Source organism: Budorcas taxicolor, chromosome 9 (assembly GCF_023091745.1).
Source record: "Budorcas taxicolor isolate Tak-1 chromosome 9, Takin1.1, whole genome shotgun sequence".
NCBI lineage: Eukaryota > Metazoa > Chordata > Mammalia > Artiodactyla > Bovidae > Budorcas > Budorcas taxicolor.
The window spans coordinates 80,111,920-80,124,774 of NC_068918.1; the positions used below are offsets into that span (position 1 = coordinate 80,111,920).

At 38.6% G+C, this 12,855-nt stretch overlaps 1 protein-coding gene across 2 annotated transcripts in view; it reads left to right on the forward strand.

Annotated features, from left to right (window-relative positions):
• ESR1 (estrogen receptor 1) overlaps nt 1–12,855 on the forward strand; it is a 281,593-nt gene that overhangs the window by 66,742 nt on the left and 201,996 nt on the right. For both annotated transcript variants that reach the window (XM_052645661.1, XM_052645662.1), the window contains exon 4: nt 7,195–7,311. In XM_052645661.1, coding sequence (XP_052501621.1) covers nt 7,195–7,311 — 117 coding nt within the window. The remainder of the gene's footprint in view (nt 1–7,194; nt 7,312–12,855) is intronic.

Below are 12,855 nucleotides of genomic sequence, written 5' to 3' on the forward strand. Positions count from 1 at the left end.
AATATAAAATAAAAACAAAAAATTGGACCTAAACTTAAAAGCTTTTGTACAACAAGGGAAAACATAAACAAAATGGAAAGACAACATATAGAATGGGAGAAAATATATGCAAATGATACAACTGACAAGGGACTAATTTCCAGAAAACACAAACAGCTCATGCAGCTCAATATCAGAAAGAGCAAAAAACCCAAGCCAAAAAACAAACAAACAAACAAAACACAACGGGCAGGAGATCTAAATAGACTTTTCTCCATAGAAAACATACAGATGGCCAAAAGTACATGGAAAGACGCTCAACATTGTTAATTATAGAAATGCAAATCAAAACTATAATGAGGTATCACCTGACACCTGTCAGAATGGCCATCATCAAAAGTCTGCAAACAATAAATGCTGGAGAGGGTGTGGAGAAAAAGAAACCCTCCTACATTGTTGGTGGAAATGCAAATTTGTGCAGCCACTATGGAAAACAATATGGAGGTTTCTTAAAAACTAAAAATAGAGTTGCAATATGATCTAGCAATCCCAATCCTGGGCATATATCCAGAGAAAATCATGAAAGAGACATACACTCCCCTTTTCATTACAGCACTATTTACAATAGCGAGGACATGGGAGCAACCTAAATGTCCAACAGATGATTGGGTAAAAAAGACGTAGTACATATAAACAATGAACTATGACTTGGCCATAAAATAAAAAGAAATAATGCCATTTGCAGCAATGTAGATGGACCTAGGGATTATCATACTAAGTGAAGGAAGTCAGATAGAGGAAGACAAATATATGATACTGCTTATATACAGAATCTTAAAAAAAAATGATACAGATGAATGTACTTACAAAATGGAAACAGACTTATAGACTTATTTATGGTTAGTAAAGGGGAAAGGTGGGAGGCAGGGATAGATTATGAGGTTGGGATTAACATATATACACTACTATATATAAAATTGATAATCAGCAGGGACCTGCTGTATAGCACAGGGAACTCTACTTAATTCTCTGTAAAATGGAAAACGAATCTGAAAAGGAATAGAATCACATAACTTTGCTATATACCACAAACTAACACAACACTGTAAATCAACTATATTCCAATATAAAATAAAAATGTAAAAAGTCTTCCTTTTAAAGCTTGACTATAACTCCATTCTATATATAGTAGTCCCTCCTTATCTGCAGTTTTACTTTCCTTGGTTTCAGATACCTCTGTGGTTAACCTTGGTCTGGAAATATTAAACAGAAAGTTCCAGAAATAATTCATAAGTTTTAAGTTGTATGTAGTTATGAGTAATGAGGTGAACTCTTGCTGTCCAGCTTTGTCCTGCTCAGTGATGTGAATCTTCCCTTTAGTGTATCCCTCTAGTGTATCCCACCGTTAGTCACTCAGTAGTCATCTGGTATATCAGGTTGACGAGGTACTGTGGTACTTGTATTCGAGTAACTCTTGTTGTACCTAATAATGGTACCAACGAGCAAGGGTATAGGTGCTAGCAATTTGGATATTCTCTTACTGGGCCTAATTTATAAATTAAATTTTGTCATAGATTTGAATGTATGTTAAAAAAAAGCATGGTGTATATACTATCTGTGGTTCAGGCACCCGCTGGGGTTCTTGGAACTTACCCTCTGCGAATGGTGGGAGGATTGCTGAATATACCACATTTTGTTTATCCATTTGTCTATTAATGGACTTCTGGATTGTTTCTGCTCATCGATTGTAGTGAATCATGCTTCTGTGAACATGGGTGTACAAATATCTCTTTGAGTCTGCTGTTATTTCTTTTGGGCACATACCTGAAAGTAGAATTTCTGGATCACATAACTTCCAGCTTCCTTTTGACTTGCCTCCCAAGCTTCAGTAATGCATTTATAATAGCTTGCTTGGTAGTTGTTCATTGGTATGCTACTGAAATCGTAAATACAGTGTGTTTAAAATTGTTCTATACCTCTTTTTCCCACCTGCCTCCAAAATCAGATCCTCTTTCTAATTCATGGTTAGAATGGATTTCAAGACACACTGGCACAAACCACGAGTATCTTAGACTTCTTTCTCCTCTTCTTTAGCCCTAAGCATTTGCAAAGCTATTTAAAACCTCTTCACACTTCTCTCTGCTTCGTCTACTTTACTACTCAGAGATGATTAGTGCATATTTTGGGATGATTTTTTTCCCTTGGTAGAACTTTGAATAGTTTTAAATTCTTCATTTTTTAATGAAAATCATACACCCCCGTTTTCATGAAAAACTCTTTTGAACTCTCATTTTGACAACAGATTCCCTGCCAGTCTTCTTTTTCCCTTTGCTGGTAGATCCTTACAACATCAATGTTTGGACTGATTCTTCAGTGCTACCCAGCAACTCTTGTAACACTTCTTTCCTTTGGTCACAGTAAATGAGTGTGTGGGAGACTGCTAAGCAGAGATCAAGCTTCAGTCCTGAGTCAGGGTTGGAGTAGATGGGGATAATACAGGAAGTCAGTATTTTCCTTGGCGTGTAAGGGACGGTTAGATTTCTCTTCCTCTGTACACTCGTGTCCAAGAGAGTTGGACCATTCATTTCATCCGAGTCATCTAAGTCAAATGTTATTGCCAAAAGAATTCAATATTGGTTTGGCCTTGCACAGTATTTTTCTTGCAGATATGTTAAATAGAAGACAATAACATTGGTTCTGTTAATTCCTCACTTTTCACTTTCTCATGCATGAGCTTCCTGAGAAGGAGAACACGCAGAGCTCCACCAGTTGCAGAGAATCCGATCATTATTGCCTCTGGAAAGTAGATATACAGTTCCCCAGTGAAGATCTTGCCCTTTGGGAATGTTGAGCTCTCCACATATGCATGAGTTCAATCTCTGGAATAAGGAATACTTTGCTTCGAAACCCGTCTGTGCTGCTTGCTTGCTGTGTGGTTTTGAACAGACTTTATAACGTTTATCATAGTTTTGCTTCTGTAAAAGGGAGATTAATATAATCCCTTCCTCATAGAGTTGCTGGGGAATTAAACGAATTAATCCATGTATAACACAGTGCCTGGTGCGTCATAGTACTAGTCTCCTGCATTGCAGGCACATTCTTTACTGTCTGAGCCATCAGGGGAGCCCAGTCAGCACCCAAATGGGTCAGTTTTCTTAGTCACTAGGCTGTTTCATCCGGAGAAGGCGATGGCACCCCACTCCAGTACTCTTGCCCGGAAAATCCCATGGTTGGAGGAGCCTGGTAGGCTGCAGTCCATGGGGTCGTGAAGAGTCAGACACAACTGAGCGACTTCACTTTCACTTTTCACTTTCATGCATTGGAGAAGGAAATGGCAACCCACTCCAGTGTTCTTGCCTGGAGAATCCCAGGGATGGGGGAGCCTAGTGGGCTGCCGTCTATGGAATCGCACAGATTCGGACACGACTGAAGCGACTTGGCAGCAGCAGACTGTTTCATCAGATGATCTCATGCATGAGTGTGAAATGAACAAACCGAGGAGGGGCAGTACCTGGAGGCCCCCTCTCAGGTTGAAGTGGTTGCTTGTTTATATTCAGTGCTTTGAAAATTCATGGTCACACTCTTATTTTCCCAGTGCTAAACCTCAAAACTGTATTTTGACATGTTTTCTGTACCTGAACACCTCAAGAAAAATACCATCTGATAAAATGAAAAGTTAGAGGCTGCCTTTGGGCCATGCATGTATAACATTATGTGATTCCTATCAAATTTGAAACTGTATAAGTGGATGTTGATTCTTAGAAGGAGACAGAAATACTGATTTTGCCATCTTATTTGGCACCTTAATTTGTGTATGGCTCTTGGATACTTCAGATTTTAATAAATGCTAGTTAATTTTATGCAAATAGCCTGTGAAAGCCTTTAATGAAAAGACTCTAAAGCTAACTAAGCTTTATAGATGTTAGCTAAATTCATGGATTAATCAGGTATAAAAGAACAGGACTTTGAAAATGAAATACTATTTTGTTGGAACCTTCCAATGAGGCTTTTAAATAGGATTAGCTATATTTGGGCCTTTTTTGGATTTGTGGTTGCTTAAAGACTGGAGATTTTCTTTGAGAATTCATTTTCATGCCTTAAAAATATGAATAATTAGCTAAATGCTCATATGTGAGATAAAAAATGTTAAGTGCTTATTTCTTACCTTTCACTACCTTCCATACTTGAGTTTTTGCTTGACCTCATCAGAGTCTTCTTGATTTTAATCATTTTCCCCCTGCCCCAGAGTACTGTGTATATCTTATTGAGCTCATTTATTTTAAAAAAAATCATAAAATAAGAGTTGATATGTAATTTAAAGTTTTCTGGTTATGACTTAAATCCTGCAGCTCACATCATGTATTTGTCCTCTTGCACTTCACATTCTGTGCAAGAGGAACTTTTGGGCTGATTTGGTCATAGGTACACAGAGTTCTTCAGTCTCTTCAGCAAAGACACTGTATGTTTCATCAATATAGTTGGTGTGCGTATTAAATGAACTCGGTTTCTGTAAGATTTTTCTCTTGCATTATTTTCACAGGCTCGAATAATAACCTTTAAACAGAAGTTTCTTCTTGAAGCAACTTAAATAAGTTGCTTTAAGAACACAGCTTGACCAAATTATACTCATTAGGGAACAAACATTTTTGTTTTTCTTTTTTCTGATGTAAGTTGAAGACTGACAAATAGTGGTTAATGGTGTTTGGTTAAGAAAATTTTGTTTTAAATGTATAGCTCAAAGGCATACTTATTTCTTGTTGCCAATTTGTCAAGTCTAAATTTTAATGTAGTTTAGGCAGGAGAAAACCCAGCTTTGTCACAAAAGGTTGGCATTACAACCATGATTCTATTGTACCTCTATTTTAATTCTTGTTAAGGGATGAATTTGATTGTACACATCCAGCATGTTTTGTCTGTTAAACATGTTAGTTCAAGAACTTTATTTGGCTTTATAAAAATACGCATCTATGATGGCTGGCCAATCCAAACATAAGATTTAACCAAGTGACTTCTAACCCAATTCAGTTCTCCCATCTTCTGGCTTGCAAAACATCTGGCTTTTGGGAGAGAAACTGAATCAAAGTAATTTTTTTATTCAGATGATTGTTGACTGTTTTCTTCTGAGGGTTAATATAAACTTATTTTTAAGAGTTAAAATAAGTCAACATGTCCTGCACAAACATCGTAGGAGATGAAACACTAAGAGTTTTTTGACGTGTCAGAAGAATATTAGAGTTTTAGTATTTTAAACTTTTACTTAGAGTTTACATCTGCCCAGGTAAATTTTATTTCTAGGTCTATTATTTCTTCAATTTGTCCCTGTTAATAGGGAAGATTCTAAAGATAATAACTATGCGTGGGTATTTGAGACAGTGTGTGGTCTTACTGAAGTTAAGAAACTTCAACTCTGTTGACTAGTTTGTTGTTTCATATTATGCAATAGAGGAATGCACATGTTAATTTAATCTGAAACTTGTTTATACAATGGCTTTTATAATGTATATCTAAAGACAGAGAATCAAGTTTTATGAGACCAGTTTCTCTTGTCGATTCCCCACTCCACCCTACTCTAATTGGACTGACCCTTAAATTAAATAAAGGACAAAGAGGTCTGTAGTTTCACTACATGTTCTGGCTTACCCTTAGTAAATGAGAAAATAGAGACTTAAAACAGAGAATCTGAATTAGAAGTTCACATATACACTTACCTTTTTTGTGAATGGAAAACATTTTAAAACTGTACATATCATCTTTTTAGTCTAAATTCAGGTTGTTTTCCAAAGAGGTAAAAGAATTTAGACTTACATAAAAGGGCTTCTTTATAAAACTATGCTAATGATACTTTTTGATTTGTAAAATTTAATATTCTGCACATTATCAACCAGACTTCTTTTGATGGGTAGAGGAATGGAGGTGACTTCCAAATCTTAGAGCAGAAACTTCATGTGGCCAGTTGGCTATCTTTCCCCAAAACTCAGAGAAGAGGACTGGAGTGGCAGATTAAGTCTGTGAGTCAGACTTTAAGTCTTCAGACTCTAAGTCTGAAGCCCCAGCCTGGGAGGTAAAGAGTGCTGGGAGCATTTTGTGTTACAAAAGCCGAGGGGAGAGCATATTTCAAGAGGAAGGAGGAGCTGTCAAATGCTTCTGATGGGTCAAGCATGAAGTGGGCTGAAAGGGGCTGTTGAACTCAGCCACTGAAGTCATGGATGGTTTCTAGGATGCTACATTTGTGGAGCAAAAGACCTCTGGTGTAGACATCTGTGAGGAGCTGAGCTTAGAAGGAGGGGCAGGATATCTGATTGAAGCTGGCGAGTGTTGTGGGTTAAGGCGAACATTTTTGTGGGACAGACCTGCCTGATGTGATGAAAGTCAATGAGAAAGGAGCCTTTGAGTGAGAGAGATTCAGTAAACAAGAGAGAAAAGAAAGGATTTAGAGTGAAATAACAGCAGCAACAACAACTAAATATACATTCAGTGTTTGCCAGACCCAGGGCATTGGGCTAAAAATTAACTATGACGTGTTCTCATAGTATGTATCTTACGTTATAATGTATATGATGTTATATAGTGGGTGCCGTTGTGTTGTCTAGATTAGAGCGGGGAAGTGTGATTTAGGGATGTTAACTAACCTGTTCAGTGTCCTTCAGCTAGTAAGTGATGGACAAATTTATTAAAGGATGAACTTGGCCACTGCCCCAGTCTACCATCCCTGACTTAAATTTAGATGTTCTGTGCTGCATTTGGAGAGCTGTTTAAAGAATCTTTAAATTATATTTTAACAAAGAGCATTTAGAAACTCTGTCTGAAGTTCTAACGACTTTATTGGGACAACAATTTTGATAAGTGGCCTGAGTCAAAAAAACCACCCAAACAAACTGTTGTTTATCTACTAAGAAAGCTTAACTTTATGAATATGTATAAAACATTATGCCCCCAAATATAGGCTATGTGAACCAAAGTGAATTTTCACAAAGAACTCTCAAAGCAAGTGGGAGAGGCGGGAATTCAGTGTAGGAGAGGTTTGTTTTGTTTTGTTTTGTTTTAACACTTCAAGAAGGACACAAAAAGGACAGTGGGTTGAGGTAGCAAGATGGGAAAGTCAAGTAAATGATGATGGAAAACCTCCTCTAGACAACTTCCCTGTAGATTCCCTATAGATTCAGACCAGCTAAATTTCCTGAAATAATACTAATTCTGTCCTTTTGCTTTTCGTAGGACATAATGACTACATGTGTCCGGCCACCAACCAGTGCACAATTGATAAAAACAGGAGGAAGAGCTGTCAGGCCTGCCGGCTACGCAAGTGCTATGAAGTGGGCATGATGAAAGGGGGTAGGTACCTTGGGCCCAGGGCACCCACCTTCCCACCCACCATGATGTCCTTGTCCATCACCCACCCCTGGCTGTTTCCATTCTGGCAACTGTGGGAGTGGAGTGATTTCTCTTCTGATTAATTTTTTACTATTCTTATTTTTCTTTGCAAAGAAACTATTTTACAACACATTTTCTTAAAAAAATTAGAAATTTGAGCATGCCATTTTGTGTTTCATATTTTTAATATAAATAATGATGTTTAAAATCAAAGATGTGTGGGAGGTGGTGGTGGAAGGAAAGGAAAACTGCTCAACGAGTTATGCTAGAAATATTTTTCAGTTACTGTTTTATATTGCTAATGCTAGATCATGATATCTGGGAAGACACCTTCACTTCGTTGAGACTTGTATATGTAAAAGCTAAAGAGCTAATTTATAATCTTTCAATCCCTTCATATTCCTTAGGAAATTTGAATTTCAATTGACAGGCAGCTTTCTCCTTTAGAAGTTGAGTTAGCCAGCTGCTCCCATGATCTCAGTGTCTAGCGTGATGCTGGGGACAATGCAGTGATTTCCAAGCACCAACCATCACGAGGTGGCTGGGACTTGGGCTCGTGTGCTTGCGTCTCTGTGGCTGTGAGTATGTGTATGTATGGCTTTCTGTCTTCTCATGTATCCGGTCTTCCAGTTTTCCCATACAGGAATCCAGTGTCTTGTTCTGGGGGTATTAGGTGCTCTATAAATAGGGTTGCCTCATTGATCTCCTTGTATTCTTTGGAATCTACTTTTGAAGAGCACTTTTAGTCTTGAATAGCCTTCAAAATACCGGGAGAGAACAAAGAGGAAATGTGTAAATAAAGGAATGGGCGCATCCAGTGTTTTAGGGTAATATAAGGCTTTCCAGGTGGTGCTGGTGGTAAAGAACCCACCTGCCAATAAAGGAGATGTAAGAGACATGGGTTCGATCCCTGGGTGGGGAAGATCCCCTGAAGGAGGAAACGGCGACCCATTCCAGTATTCTTGCCTGGAGAATCCCATGGATAGAGGAGCCTGGCGGGCTACAGTCCATGGGGTCGCAAAGAGTCGGACACGACTGAGCGACTTAACACAGCATGCACAAAGAAGAGAGACAGACCCATGATGGTGCTGCCTGCTGAGCATAATGGGGAAAAGCCTTCCAGAGAGGAGGCTTGAGATTAGTTAAGAAGAGCAAAGTTGCCATGACAAAGATTAGTGACTGTGTAAATAGAGGGCAGCTAACCTTTAACTCATTAACACTTGCACAAAGTGGGAGGCAGAGGAAAAACCAGCATCATGCTTGATGATTATATAATGGAGCTTATAGGCAAAGATTCCTTAGTTAGCAGTCATAAATAAACCTACTGGGTTGAGATTTTTGAATACAACATTTGGCATAAATTCTCTTGATGAACAGATGAAATGTTGAATTTACACATTGTGTGAGCTATGACTATATGTCTTGAGAGTCTGAAAAAGCAACTTTAATTCAAAGGGTAATTAATTCCAAGAATTTAACAGTCACATTCAGAAAATGACACTTTGAGTCATAAAGGGATTAAATATTTAAGGAATTCATCTTTCTTTGTACTGTTGGAGAATGAGTCAGGCTTAATTAAACTCACAAAAAGCTTGTTAAGGTAACTTGCTAAGTGACAGGAATATAACAGCTACATGTAAAAAGTTTAATTTGAAAGAGTGAGTCCAAGCTTGATATTCTTCTTTGGCAATTACAGGTAAATTAAGCCCAGCCTCTTAAATTCTCTCTAAAAGCTGGAATAATCAACTTGTAAATAGGTCCAAGACATTTTTTTTTTTCTTTGAGGGTACCCATACATTGACCCCACTTCATAGAAACAATTCTGTTTTTCCTAATTAACATCCAGACACAGTCTGACTGCATAAATATAAATTATTCATACTCATTTTTAATCTAACAAAAAATTTAACATGCAAAGACATAATAAAAATCTCCCCACTGTTTTCAGATGGGACTTTGGATAATTACTGCACATAGCCAATCTAAGTGTACATGCATGTTCTTGTACATGTATATTTATGGCTGCAAAATACATACCTGTGTTAGTCTGCTATTATATTAGTTTTCTGAACCTGCTATAACAAAATCTGTAGACTGGTGGCTTAAACGTAGAAATTGATATCTCATGGCTCTGAAGACTGGAAGTCTAAGATCAAGCTGTTAGCAGGTTCAGTTTCACCCTAGACCTTTCCCCTAAGTTGAAGATGGTCCCCTTCTCTCTCTGCCCTCACATCGCCTTTTTTCTCTGTGTGTGCATCCCTGGTGTGTGTGTGTGTGTTTTCTCTTCTTTGAAGGACACCAGTCATGTTGGATTACGACCCCATCCTTAGGGCCCCTTTTAATCTTTATTACATCTTTAAAGAGCCTATATCCAAATTTAGTACTGTTTTGAAGTACTAGGGTTAAGGCTTCAATTTGATGTTTTTGAGGAGACACAATTCAGTCCATAACAATTTCTCATAAGATTCCTTAGCAGTTGTTAGTAGCCGTCTGCATAAAATGAAAACATGTGTCTTTCTGGCAGTTTATACGTGTGTATAAGTTTTACGGCAAGCTTTAAAATTGTAAAACGATAGGCCGTGAGAACATCTCATTTTAATTATGTGTATAGTGCTTGCCATAAAGCAATGTAATTTATATTACATTTAAATTGTGGGATAGCACACATAACCTTATAACACCTTGTGTAACAACTCCCCAAATCCCACCCAATAAAGACTTAATTTACAGCTGGAAGTACAATTATAACCAACTATAAAATCAGAAATTACTTGTAAAGAACAGCTGTGACTAAATAAATCTTTACAATGTTTTCCTACCAGTTTCACAAGAATCCAGTTTCTGAACAAGGCTAGAGACCAATTATAATATTGAATCTCTACATATGAAATAAAATGTTTCATTTCAGATAAAAGAGAGAGAACCACAAACTTACCCCTTATTTTTAGAGCAAGGCTGAATATGTTTATTAAAGTATTCTAGAGATCCAAAAGAGTGCATGGTTTATCTACACAAAGAAATTATTTTAATCTCTAATGATGCCTGCTGTACCCTGAAAATCCCAACGTCATTGTTAGATGTGGTCCTGAGGCAAAATGGTTCAGTAGGATGCAGGATGTAAGACATGCTTTAGGGGATGCTCTTGCTCATCTTAGTACCAGTGCTGGTTTCCTCATTTTCCTGCCTAGCTTGCATTTTCCTTTTCATCTGTCTCCCTCCTCTTCAACCTTAAGTGGCAGATTTAAACATCTGTTCCTTAGGGAGAGCCTCTCTGTTGCCTTGGGCTTCCCTTGTGGCTCAGCTAGTAAAGAATCCACCTGCAATGCAGGAGACCTGGATTCGATCCCTGGGTTGGGAAGATCCCCTGGAGTAGGGAAAGGCTACCCACTCCAGTATTCTGGCCTGGAGAATTCCATGGACTGTATAGTCCATGGGGTCTCAAAGAGTTGGACACGACTGAGCGACTTTCACTTTCTTTTTTTCCCCTGTTGCCTCACTCTACATTAGCCCCTTGTGTTTTCCCTTTCATAGCGGATAACTCTTCCCTGAGTTCTCATTACTGTTATTGTTCATTGTTCAACATCTGTCCATGAACTCCACAGCAGTGAGGGTTCCTCTCTCTGTCCTGTTTACTGATTAGCACTAAGCAAGTCACAAAGTGAGTGTTCAGGAATTTCCTTCCCCATGAATTAATGGCATAGTTCATTTAAATAGTTATTAGTTTAGGACTGCTCAGGGGTGAGCTACTACAGAGAGTGCAGACATGAATAAACACCCAGTCCCTTGTATCAGTATCCTCACTATACAAAGAGGACATTTGCTCATCAAGTGACAAATAAAAGTCCTTAAGACAAGTTAAGACCAGGATGGAAGACAGGATGAGAATGGAAGACCATTGGTCAGTGGAAGCTCAGAGCTTTGGCCAGTCACTACTGGGTTTAGTTCAACCCAGAGTGTTACTCAGACCATCTGACTTCCAAAGTGTATATTATTATCCAAGAATGAGGCATTTCTATCTTGGGTTGATGAAAGGGAAAAACTTCAGAGATGGAATTCTTGGTCCAAATACTGGCTTCTCCTCAGACTTGCTGAGCAGTCCTGTTACAGTCATTTTTATTGAGTTTCATTATCCTCAGATGTAAAATAAAAATAAACAATTTGTACTTAACAAGTTTCTTGTAAAGATCACAACTCATGTGAAGTACTTATTAAAGTACCACACAAGTGTTAGTGGTTACAGGCAGCCCTCGGAGATATTGCAGGCTTGGTTCCAGACCGCTACGATGATGTAAATATCGCAATAAAGTGAATCACAGAAAAAAACTTTTTTGGTTTCCCAGTGCATGTAAAAGATACGTCTACGCTACACTGTACTCTATTAGGTGTGTAATAGTATTTTGTCTAAAATAATGTGCATACCTAGTTAAGAAATGTTTGTTGTTTAGTTACTAAGTTGCATCTGACTCTTTTGCAACCTTATAGACTGTAGCCCGATGAAGACTGTAGCCTGACAGAGACTGTAGCCCGACTGTAGACGAAGGCTTCTTCGTCCTTGGGATTTCCCAGGCAGGAATACTGGAGTGGGTTGCCATTTCCTTGTCCAGGGGATCTTCCTGGCCAAGATGTCTACTCCGTGTTTCCTGCATTGCAGGCGGATTCTTTGCCCACTGAGTCACCTGGGAAGCCCAATTAAGAAATACATTAGTGCTAAGAAAAAAACAAAACAAAACAAAACAAAGCTAACCATCCACTGAGCCTTTCAGTTCAGTTCAGTCACTCAGTCATATCCGACTCTTTGTGACTCCATGGACTGCAGCACACCAGGCTTCCCTGTCCATCACCAATTCCCAGAGCTTGCTCGAACTCATGTCCATCAAGTTGGTGATGCTATCCAACTGTTTCATCCTCTGTCATTTCCTTCTCCTGCCTTCAGTCTTTCCTAGCTCAGGGTCTCTTCCAATGAGTCATTTCTTCACATCAGGTGGCCAAAGTATTGGAGCTTCAGCTTCAGCATCAGTCCTGCCAATGAATATTTAGGACTGATTTCCTTTAGGATGGACTGGTTGGATCTGGTGGTCCCAGGGACTCTCAGGAGTCTTCTCCAAGACCACAGTTCAAAAGCATCAATTCTTCAGTGCTCAATTTTCTTTATGGTCCAACTCTCACATCCATATATGACTATTAGAAAAACCATAGCTTTGACTAGATGGACCTTTGTTGGCAAGGCAATGTCTCTGTTTTTCAATGCTGTCTAGGTTGGTCATAGCTTTTCTTCCAAGGAGCCAGCATCTTTTAATTTTGTGGCTGCAGTCACCATCTTCAGTGATGATGCTCTCACTGTTCCCACTGTTTCCCCATCTATTTGCCATGAAGTAATGGGGCCACCTGCCATGATCTTAGTTTTCTGAATGTTGAGTTTTAAGCCAACTTTTTCACTCTCCTCTTTCACTTTCATCAAGAAGCTCTTTAGTTCCTCTTCACTTTCTGCCATAAGGGTGGTGTCAT